Consider the following 19,141-nt stretch of genomic DNA (forward strand, 5'->3'; position numbering starts at 1 on the left):
ATGTGCTGGAGCTGGAAGATTTTTTTGTAGCAGTCTGTTGACCTGCATATGTCGCATGTTTTGCCTTGTGTCTCAGGTGAGGTTATATTAGGTTGTGTGGATCGACACCTCTTCAGTTCCCTCTTACCGCCTCCTGGCCAGAGTCTGAATCCCTGTTCCTTCATGATAATAGCTTGACTGCAAGACCATTTTCATCCATTTGTATATAGTTCTTCTTTGTTTTTTTTCTTCTTCAGTTAGCTGTAAATAGTTGTTAGTATAGTGTACTTAGTTAATCTTCGTTGGACAAGAGACAGTGCTTCTGCACCCTCTGGAGGAGGGTTGCCTGGTGGCCAGGATGGGGGTCCACGCAGCCATGGATACTGCGGATACATACTCCCGTTGCCTCGCCACATGTGTGGTCATGCGCAGCAACTTTGGCTACAATCCAGCAGCTTCCCACAGGAGGTCAAAACCACAAAACAGGACCTCCCCTGAAGCACATCTCCACCAAGGCAGATGAGTCCCTTCGCTCCCTGAACTACTCGAGGGAGAAACTCTGGTCCCTTGGGATCCATACCCCATCACAAACAGCAGCGACATCCCTTCTATCCCTGGCAGTATGCATAATATCCAGCCTACTATCACTGGCAACAAGAATTCCTGCGGAAGCGACACTGTCCACAATGCCCCCAGGCTGCGTCCCCTGCCATGACCATCTCCTGCATCTTGATCCACCAACAGCCCAAGGCTCACTTTTGACTCACAAGTCGAGTGCTCTGAACCCTCCCTGTCACCACTCTGGTCCCCCCAGTTGTCTTTGGGGGCTGTCCTGCCCTCTTCGCCCACAATTGTGGCAATATTGCCATGGATGGTTGGGTGCACCACAGATACTCTATTGAATTCCTTGTTTTCTTCCCCACACGGGGCACCCCTCAGATGCTTACTGGGGATCCTTTCTATCACTGCCTCCTACAAGAAGTGGCGCCCTTGTAGCAATGGGCATCATGGAGCATCCAGATATCTTCAAGTCCTGCGGGAGCTCATTTTGTCCATTTGCAGATAATGCTCTACATCTTAATGAGAAGCTATCTTAGAAGCAATTTCTTGTTAATCCAGCTCAGTGTTCAGAGATCATATTTGTCACATGTTATTCCTCTTCACTCATTTTACAGAAAAAATCCTTTTATCTTGCTGTGTACAGTAGCTACGGTATGTGCTATTATGAATAAGTAACCTTTTCCTTATGAAGATGCTCCCAGTCAAACTATCACTGTTTGTTTTATGTAGTTATATGCTTTTTTTGTGGTGCTCATCACTGTAGTTTCTGAGCATCTTGTAAACATTAATGAATATATAGATGGGGAATTGAGGCATTGAAAGATTACCGGTATGTCTACATTAGTGCACGAGAAGCCAGGGTGTGGTGTATAGTACACTAGCCTGCTGTGCAATAAGTTTCCATGTGGACCCTGCTACCAAACAATAGTGCAGTTTAACGTACTGCTTGTTATTTGAAATGGCAGTGCCAAAAATGCACCATAAACTTTTAGTGCATGGTAGCCAGGTCCACATGGAGGTTTACTGCCTGGCAGACTAGTGTCTATACATTGTCTACTGCTATGCATTCACACCCTGGGTTGCTGCACACGGTTTCAGTATCGATAAGCCCTAAATAGTTTGTCCAAGGTCACACGAGGAGTCAGTGGCAGAATTGGGAGTTGAGCTGAGATCTGCGTCGCAGTTCAGTTTCTGAATAGTACATCAGAAGAGAGAAAGTTGTTCACTAGACGTCACCGTCTGCATATTACTGTAACATTTTTAATACTTAACATTTTCTTCCAGCAATTATTAATGTATAAATGTTTTTCATTGTATTTAGCTAGTTATATAAAGTCACTAATTGTTTTGATAATGGGTACTTAATGTCCTTTGGTGTAGTATTGAAACTTTTTATTAACGCAAAGTTACAGTAAAACGTTAACATATTGTATCATACATTACTTACTGTTTATGCAGGATCAGGTTAATATTCAAAGAACCTGTCTTGCTGGATAAGAAGCTCTCCTCCTTTATAGTACACTAAAAAGGGTGGCCAAATTTCTAAATACTTATCCTCTCTTTGGAGCTTCTATTGTGTATGTACTTGGTATGACATCTTTTCCATTACAAAGACAGTCCATATTTTACTAGCCCACAATTTCATAAGAGAAGTCACATTTTTCCCCTACAAAGTAAATAAATTGTCTTTTTGTTTAAAATGTACATTCTTTACTGGAGCATTAAGTAAACAGGTTGGGGGATCTCTGGGAAGCTGGTATTTTTTTATAAGATGAATCTGTTTAATTATCTCCTCCCCAAACTGTCTAATTCCTGGACACAACCACCATATGTCTGAGTATGTTCTTCTTTCCCCACAACTCCTCAAATAAGGTGCCTTCCCAGGAGCAAAACTGTGGGGGATCTTAACTGGAGTCAAATGCCATCTATACAGTAATTTATAAAATTTTTCTTTGAGTTACATAAATTGAAGATGTACATTGTCTTTCCCATAGGGAGACCCATTCATCCAGATCAATTTCGTTGTCTCAGGACTTATACACACTAGTGCCTACTTCGGTATAACTTAAGTCGCTCAAGGATGTGAAAAAGCCATCCCCTGAGTGATGTAAGTAACACTGACCTAAGCGCTGGTGTGGAAGAAGCTCTCCTGCTGACTTAGCTACTGCTGCTTCAGGAGGTGGAGTAATTATGCCAACTGGAGAGCTCTCCAGGATGTATAGCTCTCTAGAATGTATAGCATAGAGCATCTGCACTACAGCTGTTCAGCTACATCGGTACCCTTTGTTTTTGATGTTTCCATATGAATTTTAATAGCACATCCTGTCATGTCAAGGATACCAATAGGGATGAACTGAAATAAAAATAATCACCGTAGTATTTTGGCGAATTTCAGAGCTCACTTGGCATAGCACATAATTGGCATAATATGTCATATTTAGTTCCTCTGTTGTGTAGTTGGCCAACTGTATTGTAGTTTGTTTATTTTAAAAATCCATTTACTTGGTATTGTTTATTGCTAATTATCCAAACTTGAACATAATTAATTGCTAGTGAGATCGTAAAATAAATTCATATAAATTATCTCAATACCACATTTATAGTAAACATAATGAAATATATTCATTTTTTTCCTATCATTTTCTATGTCAGTTTAATGCTTATGAAAGAGAGGAACTAATAGTGCTCAGAGCTGTGCATGGTGTTTGCCAGTGCTATGCACAACCCCCCACAAATATCTTCCAGTATAAATTAATCCTGACTTGTGTCCCTAATATTCTAGTCCTGAAGTACTCTAAATTGGTGATTGTTAATCAGGGCTCCAGGACTCCCCCGGGGGAGAGGGGAAGGGAAGCCGTGAGCAGGTGTCAGGGGTCTACCAAAATAAACCAGAGAGCAGGGCCAGCATTAGACTCACTGGGGCCCAGGGCAGAAACCTGAATTCTGAGCCCCGGTATGCATGGCTGAAGCCAGCCCTGAGCACTTTAGCTTTGCGTAGCCCCCAGCAGTGTGGGGCCTGGGGAATTACTCTGCTTACTACTCACTAGCCCTGTCTTTTAATCTACTGAAAAACAGTTGTTGTGGCATGGGTGAGCTGTGAAATTTTTATAATAGGTTGTGCGGGGGAGGGAACACAGAAGGAAAAAGGTTAAGAACCCCTGCTCTAAATATTGGTCAGCTACAGCAAGTGGCATGAACATCTTTCTCTGTATTTTGATTTCTAATTATGAAGCAGAACCTCCAGTTAAAACAAACAAAAACCCAACCAAAACCCAAATAAAAAGCCCCCTCCCCCCACCCCCAAACTGCAGACACTTTGAAATAGTGACTGATTTAGCTTTGGGATTGATTTTGTCATATTTTCATGATAAGATGAGGTGCTGAGTGTGTCCTATTTCCTAGTTGGGGCGACTGTGATTCAGTACTGTATGAAGATTACTTTAGTTCACTTTTAGGCTGCACTTCAGAGAGGGAAAAACATATTTTATGCTGCTTGTAATTTGATGTCAATCATGCAATTATTTTTATTGCTGTTCTTTTCAATAAAGTTTATATTTTGCTTTCCTGGGTAAACATGTTTTTGTTTCGCAGGGTGTCATCAGCCCTGCTCAGTCCTGTCAGCATTAATTTATTTTTTCATGCTTTAATACCAAATATTTTCACACATTTAAACAGAAAATGAAAAGAAATAAACTACACATGGTATATAGCATATATGGTACTAGTTGGTTTTAAATTTAAAACTTACTGCTTATTGTGCATATGCTTATATATAATATATACATTTTTAATATAGAAAAGCTGTATGGTGAGTTCCTGAGTTGGAAACTAGAAGACACACTCTCCCAGTTTCCCCTAAAACCTGGGAAGATTGCAACCTTTAATGTAAACATTAAAGTGAAGCTAGACTTCTCCTGTCAAGAAAACCTTCTGCAAGACCTCAGTGATGGTAAGTTACAAATAGGCTTGGCATAATGTGATTTATATTTTGTTTTCCATTTGATTGCTAATATCAGTTTATTTTTAAGCATTATTTTAAATTTTTATCTATTTTAAATTCTCATAGTTGTGGAAAATTATAGGAGGGATCAGACACTATGGGGGTCAGACAATACTTATTTAATGATAGCAGACCTTGAGATTGAAGAAGTTACAACTTTATAACTGGTTTCAGAGTAGCAGCAGTGTTAGTCTGTATTCGCAAAAAGAAAAGGAGTACTTGTGGCACCTTAGAGACTAACAAATTTATTTGAGCATAAGCTTTCATGAGCTACAGCTCACTTCATCGGATGCATGCAGTGGAAAATACAATGGGGAGATTTATATACACAGAGAACATGAAACAATGGGTGTTACCATACACACTGTAACAAGAGTGATCAGGTAAGATGAGCCATTACCAGCAGGAGAGCGGAGGGGGGGTGGGAAGAAGGAACCTTTTGTAGTGATAATCAAGGTGGGCCATTTCCAGCAGTTGACAAGAACGTCTGAGGAACGGGGGGAGTGGGGGAATAAACATGGGGAAATAGTTTTACTTTGTGTAACACATCCACTCCCAGTCTCTATTCAAGCCTAAGTTAATTGTATCCAGTTTGCAAATTAATTCCAATTCAGCAGTCTCTCGTTGGAGTCTGTTTTTGAAGGTTTTTTGTTGAAGAAATTGCCACTTTTAGATCTGTAATCGAGTGACCATGGATTTGGATTTTTTGACCATGGGATGGTGTTCCAAGAAGGAGGAGTGCTAGGCAGAGATGGGCTCCACCTAACGAAGAGAGGGAAGAGCATCTTTGGAAGCAGGCTGGCTAACCTAGTGAGGAGGGCTTTAAACTAGGTTCACTGGGGGAAGGAGAACAAAGCCCTGAGGTAAGTGGGGACGTGGGATACCGGGAGGAAGCACGAGCAGGAGAACACGAAAGGGGAGGGCTCCTGCCTCATACTGAGAAAGCAGGACAAACAGCAAGTTATCTCAAGTGCCTATACACAAATGCAAGAAGCCTGGGAAACAAGCAGGGAGAACTGGAAGTCCTGGCACAGTCAAGGAATTATGATGTGATTGGAATAAGAGAGACTTGGTGGGATAACTCACATGACGGGAGTACTGTCATGGATAGATATAAACTGTTCAGGAAGGACAGGCAGGGCAGAAAAGGTGGGGGAGTTGCATTGTATCTAAGAGAGCAGTATGACTGCTCAGAGCTCCAGTTTGAAACTGCAGAAAAACCTGAGAGTCTCTGGATTAAGTTTAGAAGTGTGAGCAACAAGGGTGATGTCGTGGTGGGAGTCTGCTATAGACCACCGGATCAGGGATGAGGTGGACGAGGCTTTCTTTCGGAAACTCACGGAACTCACTAGATCGCAGGCCCTGGTTCTCATGGGAGACTTCAGTCACCCTGATACCTGCTGGGAGAGCAATACAGCGGTGCACAGACAATCCAGGAAGTTTTTGGAAAGTGTAGGGGACAATTTCCTGGTGCAAGTGCTGGAGGAACCAACTAGGGGCAGAGCTCTTCTTGACCTGCTGCTCACAAACCGGGAAGAATTAGTAGGGGAAACAAAAGTGGATGGGAACCTGGGAGGCAGTGACCATGAGATTGTCGAGTTCAGGATCCTGACACAGGGAAGAAAGGAGAGCACTAGAATACAGACCCTGGACTTCAGAAAAGCAGATTTTGACTCCCTCAGGGAACTGATGGGCAGGATGCCCTGGGAGAATAACATGAGGGGGAAAGGAGTCCAGGAGAGATGGCTGTATTTTAAAGAATTCTTATTGAGTTTACAGGGACAAACCATCCCGCTGTGTAGAAAGAATAGTAAATACGGCAGGCGACCAGCTTGGCTTAACCGTGAAATCCTTGCTGATCTTAAACACAAAAAAGAAGCTTACAAGAAGTGGAAGATTGGACAAATGACCAGGGAAGAGTATAAAAATATTGCTCGGGCATGCAGGAGTGAAATCAGGAAGGCCAAATCACACTTGGAGTTGCAGCTAGCAAGAGGTCTTAAGAGTAACAAGAAGGGTTTCTTGAGGTATGTTAGCAACAAGAAGAAAGTCAAGGAAAGTGTGAGCCCCTTACTGAATGAGGGAGGCAAGCTAGTGACAGAGGATGTGGAAAAAGCTAATGTACTTAATGCCTTTTTTGCCTCTGTCTTCACGAACAAGGTCAGCTCCCAGACTGCTGCACTGGGCAGCACAGCATGGGGAGGAGGTGAGCAGCACTCTGTGGAGAAAGAAGTGGTTTGGGACAATTTAGAAAAGCTGGACGAGCACAAGTCCATGAGGCTGGATGCGCTGCATCCAAGAGTGCTTAAAGAAGTTGGCGGCTGTGATTGCAGAGCCATTGGCCATTATCTTGGAAAACTCAAGGCGATCGGGGGAGGTCCTGGACAACTGAAAAAAGGCTAATGTAGTGCCCTTCTTTTAAAAAGGGAAGAAGGAGGATCCTTGGAACTACAGGCCAGTGAGCCTCACCTCAGTCCCTGGAAAAATCATGGAGCAGGTCCTCAAAGAATCAATTCTGAAGCACATAGAGGAGAGGAAAGTGATCAGGAACAGTAAGCATGGATTCACCAAGGGCAAGTCATGCCTGACTAATCTAATTGCCTTCTATGATGAGATAACTGGCTCTGTGGATGAGGGGAAAGCAGTGGACATGTTGTTCCTTGGCTTTAGCAAAGCTTTTGACACGGTCTCCCACAGCGTTCTTGCCAGCATGTTAAAGAAGTATGGGCTGGACGAATGGACGATAAGGTGGATAGAAAGCTGGCTAGATTGTCGGGCTGAACGGGTAGTGATTAATGGCACCATGTCTAGTTGACAGCCGGTATCAAGTGGAGTACCCCAAGGGTTGGTCCTGGGGCCGGTTTTGTTCAATATCTTCATAAATGATCTGGAGGATAGTGTGGATTGCACCGTTTGCAAGTTTGCAGATGATACTAAACTGGGAGGAGAGATAGATACGCTGGAGGGTAGGGATAGGATACAGAGGGACCTAGACAAATTGGAGGATTGGGCCAAAAGAAATCTGATGAGGTTCAAGAAGGACAAGTGCAGAGTCCTGCACTTAGGATGGAAGAATCCCATGCACCGCTACAGACTAGGGACCGAATGGCTCGGCAGCAGTTCTGCAGAAAAGGACCTAGGGGTTACAGTGGACGAGAAGCTGGATATGAGTCAACAGTGTGGTCTTGTTGCCAAGAAGCCCAATGGCATTTTGGGCTGTGTAAGTAGGGGCATTGCCAGCAGATCGAGGGATGTGATCATTCCCCTCTATTCGACATTGTTGAGGCCTCATCTGGAGTACTGTGTCCAGTTTTGGCCCCCACACTACAAGAAGGATGTGGAAACATTGGAAAGCATCCAGCGGAGGACAACAAAAATGATTAGGGGACTGGAACACATGACTTACGAGGAGAGGCTGAGGGAACTGGGATTGTTTAGTCTGCGGAAGAGACGAATGAGGGGGGATTTGATAGCTGCTTTCAAAGGGTACCTTTTTTGATACCTGAAGGGGGGTTCCAAAGGGATGGATCTAGACTGTTCTCAGTGGTAGCAGATGACAGAACAAGGAGTAATGGTCTCAAGTGGCAGTGGGGGAAGTTTAGGTTGGATATTAGGAAAAACTTTTTCGCTAGGAGGGTGGTGAAACACTGGAATGCATCACCTAGGGAGGCGTTGGAATCTCCTTCCTCAGAAGTTTTTAAGGTCAGGCTCGACAAAGCCCTGGCTGGGATGATTTAGTTGGGGATTGGTCCTGCTTTGAGCAGGGGGATGGACTAGATGACCTCCTGAGGTTCCTTCCAACTCTGATATTCTGTGACCACAGAGATTGAAGTGTTCTCCGACTGGTTTTTGAATGTTATCATTCTTGATGTCTGATTTGTGTCCATTTATTCTTTTACGTAGACTCTCCAGTTTGGCCAGTGTACATGGCAGAGGGGCATTGCTGGCACATGATGGCATATATCACATTGGTAAATGTGCAGGTGAACGAGCCTCTGATAGTGTGGCTGATGTGATTAGGCCCTATGATGGTGTCCCCGGAATAGATATATGGACACAGTTGGCAACGGGCTTTGTTGCAAGGATAGGTTCCTGGGTTAATGGTTCTGTTGTGTGGTGTGTGGTTGCTGGTGAGTATTTGCTTCAGGTTGTGGGGGGGCTGTCTGTAAGCAAGAACTGGCCTGTCTCCCAAGATCTGTGAGAGTGAGAGGTCGTCCTTCAGGATAGGTTGCAGATCCTTGATGATGCGTTGGAGAGGTTTTAGTTGGCGGCTGAAGGTGATGGCTAATGGCGTTCTGTTATTTTCTTAGTTAGGCCTGTCCTGTAGTAGGTGACTTCTGGGAACTCTTCTGGCTCTATCAATCTGTTTCTTCACTTTAGCAGGTGGGTATTGTAGTTGTAAGAATGCTTGATAGAGATCTTGTAGGTGTTTGTCTCTGTCTGAGGGGTTGGAGCAAATGCGGTTGTATCGTAGAGCTTGGCTGTAGGCAATGGATCGTATGGTGTGGTCTGGATGAAAGCTGGAGGCATGTAGTAGGAATAGTGGTCAGTAGGTTTCCGGTATAGGGTGGTGTTTATGTGACCATCGCTTATTAGCACCGTAGTGTCCAGGAAGTGTATCTCTTGTGTGGACTGGTCGAGGCTGAGGTTGATGGTGGGATGGAAATTTTTGAAATCATGGTGGAATTCCTCAAGGGCTTCTTTTCCATGGGTCCAGATGATGAAGATGTCATAAATGTAGCACAAGTATAGTAGGGGCATTAGGGGACGTGAGCTGAGGAAGCGTTGTTCTAAGTCAGCCATAAAAATGTTGGCTTACTGTGGGGCCACCCTCACTCTCAGAGATCTTGGGAGACAGGCTAGTCCTTGCTTCCAGACAGCCCCCCCAACCTTAAGCAAATACTCACTAGCAACCACGCACCACACTACAGAACCACTAACCCAGGAACCTATCCTTGCAACAAAGCTTGTTGCCAACTGTGTCCATATATCTATTCAGGGGACACCATCATAGGGTCTAATCACATCAGCCACACTATCAGAGGCTCGTTCACCTGCACATCTACCAATGTGATATATGCCATCATGTGCCAGCAATGCCCCTCTGCCATGTACACTGGCCAAACTGGACAGTCTCTACGAAAAAGAATAAGTGGACACAAATCAGATGTCAAGAATTAGAACATTCAAAAACCAGTCGGAGAACACTTCAATCTCTCTGGTCACTCGATTACAGACCTAAAGGTTGCAATATTAGAACAAAGACTTCAAAACCAGACTCCAACGAGAGACTGCTGAATTGGAATTAATTTGCAAACTGGATACAGTTAACTTTGGCTTGAATAAAGACTGGAAGTGGATGTGTCGTTACATAAAGTAAAACTATTTCCCCATGTTTATTCCCCCTCCCTTCCCCACTGTTCCTCAGACGTTCTTGTCAACTGCTGGAAATGGCCCACCGTGATTATCACTACAAAAGGTTTTTTCCGCCCCCCGGTCTCCTGCTGGTAATAGCTCACCTTACCTGATCACTCTTGTTACAGTGTGTATGGTAACACCCATTGTTTCATGTTCTCTGTGTATATGTCTCCCCACTGTATTTTCCACTGCATGCCTCCGATGAAGTGAGCTGTAGCTTACAAAAGCTTACACTCAAATAAATTTGTTTAACTTTATAACCGTTAAAACACAAACTGTCTATATTGCCTGTCAAAATACACAAAGTAAATATCCTTGAATCAAGCTCTAAGTTCTAAAGCAGTATTTTTCTTTCTTTGCATATCTATAAATTTCATTTATTATAGATGGACATTTTTTGTTGTTGTTTTGTGTGTGTATAGTGAAATTGACCTTTACTGTCATTTACTGATGAAAATCTAATTCTTCCAAGCCTAGTTACAAACTCCTCTTCTGCTTGGAGTAAAGTGTTTTATTTTGGCAAACATTTCTGCGTGACCTCCATATGATGATCTTTGTTTCAAAACCAGAGGGTGGAACTGATATCTATTTTCAAATTTGTATCATGTAGCCTTTAGGGATACATCTTTAACATAAGTGGGGTTTAATGTGGAGCCCCTGTGGCTACTGACATGAGGAGCATGGCCCAAACTCTTCTTGTCATGCACAGGATTTACCCTTACGTCATAAAATCGTTGAAATGTAGGACTGGAAGGGACCTCGATAGGTCACCTCGTCCAGTGCTCTGTATGGAGGCAGGACTAAGTATTATCTAGACCAGGGGTCTCAAACTCCAATGACCATGAGGGCCACATGAGGACTAGTACATTAGCCCGAGGGCTGCATCACTGACCACTGCCTTACCCTGCCCTGCCCCCACTCTACCCCTTTGGAGAGGCCACGCCCCTGCCCCACCTCTTCTAACCCCTTCCCTGCCCCCATTCCTTCCCTGAAATTCCCACTCCAACTCTGCCCCCTTCCTGCTCCCAGGGGGTGCAGGAGGGATGCGGGGTGTGTCAGGGGGCTCAGGGCAGGGGTTCAGGGTGCGGCAGGTGGCTCAGGGCAGGGAGTTGGGGTGCAGGAGGTGTGGCAGGGGGCTTAGGGCAGGGGGTTAGGGTGCAGGAGGGGTGTGAGGTGTGGCAGGGGGCTCAGGGCAGGGGTTTCGCTGCAGGAGGGGTTCGGGGGTGGGTCCAGCCCGGCGCGCACCAGGGGCAGGGCAGGCTGCCTGCCTGCCTGCCCGCTCTGCCCCAGCGCCGCTCTTGGAAGCGGCCAGGTCCTGGGGGATGGGGTGGCACAGGGGTCTGTGTGTTGCCTTGGCTGCTCTTCTAGGTACTTCCCCTGCAGCTCCCATTGGCTGGGAACGGGGAACTACGGCCAATGGGAGCTTCGGAGGAGGTACCTGGAGGAGCGGCCAGGGCAACACACAGACCCCTGGGCCCCCCCAGGTTCTGGCTGCTTCCCGGAGTGGTGCGGGGGCAAGGCAGGCAGACAGGGAGCCTGCTCTGCCCCCGTTATGCACCGGGCCGGAGCCGCTCTAGGTAAATGCTGGGGGGGGGGGGGGGGGGGGGTGTGGTTCCGGGAGCTGGTGGGCCGCAGAAGATAACCCCGCGGGCTGTGTGTTTGAGGCCCCTGATCTCGACCATCCCTGACAGTTGTCTGTCTAACTTGTTCTTAAAAACTCCATTGACTGTGATTCCACAACCTCCCAGGGCAATTTGTTCCAGTTCTTAACTACTCTTACAGTTAAGAAGTTGTTTTGCTGATGTCCAACCTAAATCTCCTTTGCTAGAATTAAAACCCATTACTTCCTGTCCTGTCCTCAGTGGGTAAGAACAACATTTATCTCTCTCCTCATTATAATGACCTTTTCGGTACTTGAATACTGTTATCATGTACCCCCTCAGTCTTCTCTTCTGAAGACTAAGCAAACCCAATTTTTCCAATCTTTCCTCATAGGTCATGCTTTATAGAGCGTTAATCATTTTTGTTGCTCTCCTTTGGACTGATGCCAGTTTGTCCACATCTTTCTTGAAGTATGGTGCCCAGAACTTGACACAATTCTCCAGTTGAGGCTTTATCAGTGCTGAGTAGAGTAAAAGAATAACTGCTTATGTCTGTCTTAAAAAACTTCTGCTAGTACATCCCAAAAGTGTTTGCTTTTTTTGCAACAGTATTATATTGTTGACCCATATTTAGTTTGTGATCCATTATAACCCCAGATCCTTTTTGCAGTACTCCATCCCAGGCAGTTATTTCCCATTTTGTATTTGTGGAATTGATTATTTCTTTTCAAAGGTAGTACTTTGCATTTGTCCTTATTGAATTTCATCCTATTCAAATTCCAAAGTGCTTGCAACCTCTCCTCGCTTGGTATTGTCAACAAACTTTATATGTATGCTCTATTTGATATTATCCAAATAATTTATGAAGATATTGAGTAGAATTGGAACCAGGACAGATACCTGCAGAAGATCACTTGGTATGCCTTTCAAGCTTGATTTTGAGCCACTGATGATTACTCTGAGTACATTTTTTCCAACCGATTGTGCACCCACTGTTTAGTAGTTTTATCTAGGCTGTATTTCTCCAGTTTTTTTGAGAAGGCCACATGAGACAGTATCAAAAGCCTTACTAAATTTGACATATATCCCATCTACTGCTTCTCCCCATCCACAAGGGTTGTTACCCCATCAAAGAAGAATACTAGATTTGTCAACAACAAATCGTGTTTAAAATAATCCATGTTGACTGTTATCCCCTTATTTTCTTCCAGATGCTTACAAATTGGTTGTTTGATTATTTGTTCCATTATCTTTCTGGGTAATGATGTTAAGCTGACAGGTCTATAATTCCCTGTATCCTTATTTCCCTTTTTATAGGTAGGTACTATATTTGTCTTTGTCCAGTCCTCTGGGATCTCTCCCTGCTCCACAAGTTATCAAAGACAATAATTAATGGCTCAGAGATCTCTTCAGCCAGTTCCTAAAGTATTTTGGATATATTTCATCAAGCCCTGCTGAAGACACCTAACTTGTCTAAGGAATTCTTAACTTTTTTCAACCTATTTTAGCCTCAGATTGTACTTCATTTACACTGGTCATTGTTAGTCATCTGGTTACTGATAACTTTTTTGGTGAAAGCTGAAACAAAAAGGCATTTAGCACTCCGGCCATTGCTGTGTGTTCATTATATTTCTCTCCTTATTGAGTAATGGGCATTCCCTGTCCTTGATCTTCCTCTTGCTTCTAATGTATTTGTACAATGTTTCCTTGTTATCCTTTGTCCTATCTAGTCAAATCTAATTTTTTACCTTGGGTTTTCTAATTATGCCCCTACATATTTTTTTTCTTCAACTTTTGTAATTTGACCTAGTTTCCGTTTTTTGCATGCGTCTCTTCGGAATTTCAGGTCATTGAAGATTTCCTGGTTAAGCGAGGGTGGCCTCTTACTGTTGTATATTTCCTGTACGTTGGGCTGCTTTGTTCTTATGCCTTTAATAATGTCTATTTAAAAGACTGCCAGATCTCCTGAGCTCTTTTTCCCTTAGTCTTGCTTCCATGAGATCTTACCTACCAATTCTCAGAGTTTGCTAAAGTTTTCATCTTGAAGTCCATTGTCTTTATTCTGCTGTTTTCCCTCCTACTAATCCTTAGAATCAATAACTCATATTATTTCATGTTTACTTTCACCCAAGCTGCCTTTCACCTGGAAATTCTCAGCCAGTTCCATTCTGTTTGTCTGAATCAAATCTAGAATAGCCTCTCCCCTAGCCACTTTATCATCTCTCATAAAAAGTTGTCTCAAATGAATTCCAAGAACTTGTAGGATAATCTGTACCCTGCTGTGTTTTTCCAACAGATGTCGCTGTAGCTGAAGTCCTCTATCACCACCAAGTCCTGTGTTTTGTATGATTTTTTGTTAATTTAATTTTTCCTAGCTTGGAGTTCTTTAGGAGTTTTCTTTTGTTTTTTTGGTAATATATTTGGTTTTCTTTACTATATTCTTATAGTATCAAATTTAAAAACAAGCCTTGCCCTCCTCCTCCTACCCCCCCCTCCACCAGCTAAATATAGCTGGCAATTTTCCCTTTAGTGAAGTGCAGTTGTAGTCTTTTTTTTATTTTGTCTCACATGATCATATTCATTCAGATGAGTTGAATCACAGAATTAAATATTGTGGCACTTTCAATATTTCAGTAGTAGTTCACTGAGATTTCGCAGGAAGTGAGATACTGAAATACATTCTACAATTCCCATTATTTACATCAGAGCATTTTTTGAGGTGATTTTAAAACTATATTTGCTGTGCAATCAAATATACAGCAGTGATTTTGTTTGGCCAGAACTTTTAGAAATATCCAGTAGATACTTTTAACAAACATTCCCTTATTAAAGGGAAAGCATAATAAAATAGAGTAATTGTTCATACACTAATGTGTATTTTAAATTATTGATTTTTTTTCAACTGCCTAATTTATTCTGTTAATTTTTTTTTTATGAAACTGGTTTAGGAGGAAATTGATAATGTTTTGAGTTAGATTTGTTCATATTAAGCAGGGAGCTCTTATATCTTAATAAATGAAGATAACATGCATAAAGTGACTACCTCTCTTCCCATGATATCATTATAGATCTGCATTGTGTGCACTATGGCTTTTTAAAGTATGACACTCTATGCATGGGAAAAACAGAAGCATGATAATATTATGATCATAATTTAGTTAAAGGAAGCAGGAGTGAGTTCTGGTATGAATTCATTTAAGCAGAAATGATAATTGATAAAGGCTTAATTTCTTATTTTAATACACTTCCTTAGTGCTAAATACACTATTTTTAATTTTACCATTTATATTACCAAAAAAACTCAGCTCAATACCAGTAATTAAGGTTTTGTTGAAATAAATGTTAGCTGAAGAACTCCTACTCCTAATTCTTGCTTAGTACTGTTCTGCTGTTTCTTGGAGGAAAAAATTCTTGGGGAATGGGAGGGAGGGAGGGAGGAAAGGAAGGAACTGCTGAGCCTACCCCATGCCTATAAAAAGCATGGTTTAGGCTCCCCAAAATCATGAGACTGAAATCCAAATTTGGTTTTCAGCCTTTAGAGTGCACTTGGAGCATACTTTCAAGTTTTTCTCTACAATCATAATGGCTAGAACTTACTTTTAAAAAGATGGTAAAGCTGAGTTTCTCACAAAATGACCTGTCTTCTGGAACTGTGACTTTGAGAAACACACTAGATATCGCAAGACTCTCGATAAAGACACAGAACTTGGGCAACTCTGCAGCACGCCATTCAAAGGATGAGTGTAGATGATCTCAAAAAGAAAAGGAGTACTTGTGGCATCTTAGAGACTAACAGATTTATTTGAGCATAAGCTTTCGTGAACTACAGCTCACTTCATCAGAGCTTATGCTCAAATAAATCTGTTAGTCTCTAAGGTGCCAGAAGTACTCCTTTTCTTTTTGCGAATACAGACTAACATGGCTGCTACTCTGAAACCTGTAGTAGATCTGGAACTTAGCTGCTAGGCTCTTTCTCAGTCCAGCACCAGATGGCACTTCTCCATCCCTTCAAGTCTACTTACACCATCACTGTGTGACTCCTGAACTCCAGTTCCTTCACCTGTCTCTCAACAAATAATCTCCCTCCACGCTTGGAGTTTATAGCAGGTCATTTTATAAACATTTGAAAAAACTTGTAAATGGTGTTTTGTAGATACTCATAAAAAGCTGTTTTAAGACACGGCCCAGAAGAAGAAAGAAGGAAGCAAAAACCAAAATATTGCAGTTTGTCACTTTAATGTGTGCACACCTCTGTGCATAGTATTTCGACACTCCATTCTAATGTACAAGGTGTGAGAACTGGGACTTTCTTTAGTGTTGTCCAGAAGGCCCAGTAAGCATTGCATTAGGTAAACTGTGCGTCAGCCATTCCTGTAATGAAATGCTCTTTTAAGCAGTGTTTATAATCCTTGTACCAGTTCTTTCTGACTCTATGGTGCTGCTGGGCAGGGCTTGACAATAACTTTCTCTCCCCCCACCCCAGTCCTTCCATCAGCAGGTATGTGGTTTATAAAACTGTTTTAATTAGACAGTTTAATCCCTTCTCTTTTATATTGTGGGGAGGCTGCATGGCTTCGTGAGTAGAGCACTGGACTGGGATTCAGGAACCCAGGGTTCTGTTCCTGGCTCCACCACTGGCCTGCTGGGTGATGACTCTGGGCAGGTAATTTCTCCTTCCGGTATATCAGTGTAACCATCTTTAAAACGAGGCTAATGTAGGTAAGTGTAGTGTGAAGCTCTTTGAGATCTACTGATGGAAGGTGCTATGTAAGAGCTTGGTAGTATTATTTATCATGTCAAATTATGATGGTTTCTATTACATGTTTTGTAACTTGCCACAGGACCTACCAGATAGTTGGCTATATCAACAGAGCACAAGGCCAAGCAGTTATGATTCTATTTAACAAGGGAACTTTAGGTAATCTTTCAAAACACTGACTTTAAAATTCCTTTTTTTTTTTTTTTTTTTTTTTTTTTTTTGCACAAAACTTCCCAGAAAAATCTATTCTGAGATGAGAATGCAGCATACAAAACTTTTGATATTGGCATCCAACAGAAACAGGGTAATGGATTTAGATGGACTATTGATTTGAACTATATGGCAATATTATACTTGCCTGTACAAGCAGCATTTTTACCTTGTTAATTTTGGTGAAACAGTAGTGCTTGTTAGGAGATTAGGGATTAATTGAAGCCCTGGAGTAAGCATTCACAACTCCTTCTCTTCTGTAATGAGAGGGTGGTGATAGACTCAATGTTTCTATAGAACTTTGGTATCTTTGGATGATAGGCACTATATACATTCAGAGTATTATTATTAGCTTAACTACTGGTTTAACATGAACTAGGTAGAGCTACACTTCCAGATGCTACTATAATTTTAGTGTAGCTTTTAAAACTAATGGTGACAAGTAGTTAACATTTTTAAAGAGTATGTGAGACACTGGAGTAGGAAAAGTAATGCATTATAGAGAGTTGGAAAAGTCATTTGGCTTTCATTGGTTCAGTAGCTACAATAAATGCATTTTTTCCTTCTAAATTAATATTAATGATCCAAGGATTTCTATCTTTTAAGCAAAGAAAAGTCATGTCCTTAGCAGTGTCTTTGACTATTTTTTCATTTACTGCTGAAACTGCTTCTGTTTGCGTTGTTTGTAATAGGGAGAACACAATAAGGAGAGATTATAGATTGTTTATGTTGCAATAATCCATTAATAAGTGTAATTTATTACAAGATTTTTTTATTAAAACATCAGTCCAAATTGCTGTTGTAATTCCTTTTTTGTGTGTGTTGGTGATTAATCTCCTGCTAGAGAAGATCTTTATGTAATGCTGTTATGGATTGTATGATTTTTTCCGCAGAAGAAGACTGCAGTGATTACTTGTTAGACAACTCAATATTTACTAAATATATACTGGAATTAATTTTTTGAAATAGTTTTTAACTGTACCTCCTAAAACTATTAAATTATTGCTCATTGTAGCTGCCATAGTACCTAAATCTCTCACCATGAGCTCCAGTGAGGACATGCACAGATCAGAGAATTCAGCTTCCATTTGCATGCGTGCAAAATAGATCTTTTCAAGAAATAAATCTGGTCAGACAAACCCAATTTCAATTTTTTTGGTGGAATTACAATTTTGGTTGATAAAGGTACCTGAACAGATAATTAAAAAGTAGCATTACATAATATTATTAAAGTGTATGTTAAATGGATTAAGAACTGGCTAGCTGACAGATCTCAACAATAATTGTCAATGGGGAGTCATCATTGAATAGAGGTGTTTTTAGTGGGGTTTTGTAGGGATCAGTACTATGTCCAGGGCTATTTGAATGTTTTCATTAGTGATCTGGAGATAAATATAAAATCACTGCTGATAACGTTCATGGATGATACGATGGGCAAAGTGGTAAATAATCATGAGGACAGGGCAATCATACTTAATGATCTAGATCACTTGGTAAGCTGGGTCCAGTCAAATAAAATGTTTTAATACAGCCAAATGCATAGTTGTGCATCTAGAATCAAGGAATAGGTCATGCTTATAGAATGGAAGAATGTATTCTGGAAAGCAGTGACTCTCAAAAGGATTTAAGGGTCATAGTGGACAAGCAAAATAACATGAGCTTGCAGTGTGAAGCTGTCGCAAAAAAAAGCTAACACAATCCGTGACTGTATAAACAGGGGAGTAGTGAGTATCAGTAATGAGGGATTTTTCCTCTGTATACGGCATTGGCAAGACCAGCACTGGAATACTGTGTCCAGTTCTGGTGTCCTCATTTTAAAAAGGAAGTTGAAAAATTGGAGAGGGTGCCCTAATATGATTCAAAGGTTGGAGAAAATGCCTTTATATCGAGAGACTTTAAGAACTCAATGTCCGTAGTTTGATAAAGAAAATTGAGAGGGGACTTGATTATGATGTGTAAGTAGTTCCACAGCGGGAAAATGGAGGGTGCTAAAGGGCTCTTTAATCTAGCAGAGTCATAACAAGAACCAGTGGATGGAGCTTTGTACTTCCTTCTTTGTACAGAGCCTCAGAAAATAGGCCATATTTATTTATATATAGCATTTTCATTTTCACTTTCACCTAGCTAATTTGAGGTTTAAATGGAGAAAGTGTGACAGTTACAAATAAGGTACATGAGTTTATTAGTAGCAAAATTTCTGTTGACATTTCTTTTGATTACTGTACAACATATACACTAGTATACACTGGCTACTAGTAAAATATAAAGTTGAGAATGTGACTGAAAATGTATACTTCTCATTCAGTTTTGAGATGAGTACTACAATACACAACTTAAGTTTCCATTTTGTATTTGCATTACTTTATAAATGATCATATGTTGCAATTCCCATTTTTTTTCATGCATCCCATTGTCAGTAATCTGTAGAAAACATCAAGCCATTATTTCATGCTCCCTATTAAAATAGACATGAAAAGGGCATAATATTAGAAGTTATGCTACAGGAGTTAACCAGTTGATTGCCTTTTTTCGTTATAATCGCAAGGGAAGAAATCCCATCTTTTGCATCTCTCATTTAATTTAATAAGCACTAGTGTAACCTTAAATTTGGGG

The 19,141-nt window shown here is 41.6% G+C and overlaps 1 protein-coding gene across 8 annotated transcripts in view; it reads left to right on the forward strand.

Moving 5' to 3' along the window:
• Positions 1–19,141, forward strand: part of TRAPPC9 (trafficking protein particle complex subunit 9) — an 806,968-nt gene that overhangs the window by 161,440 nt on the left and 626,387 nt on the right. For all 8 annotated transcript variants that reach the window (XM_037891970.2, XM_043539048.1, XM_043539044.1 and 5 more), the window contains exon 16: positions 4,337–4,489. In XM_037891970.2, coding sequence (XP_037747898.1) covers positions 4,337–4,489 — 153 coding nt within the window. The remainder of the gene's footprint in view (positions 1–4,336; positions 4,490–19,141) is intronic.

This window comes from Chelonia mydas, chromosome 2 (genome assembly GCF_015237465.2).
Source record: "Chelonia mydas isolate rCheMyd1 chromosome 2, rCheMyd1.pri.v2, whole genome shotgun sequence".
NCBI lineage: Eukaryota > Metazoa > Chordata > Testudines > Cheloniidae > Chelonia > Chelonia mydas.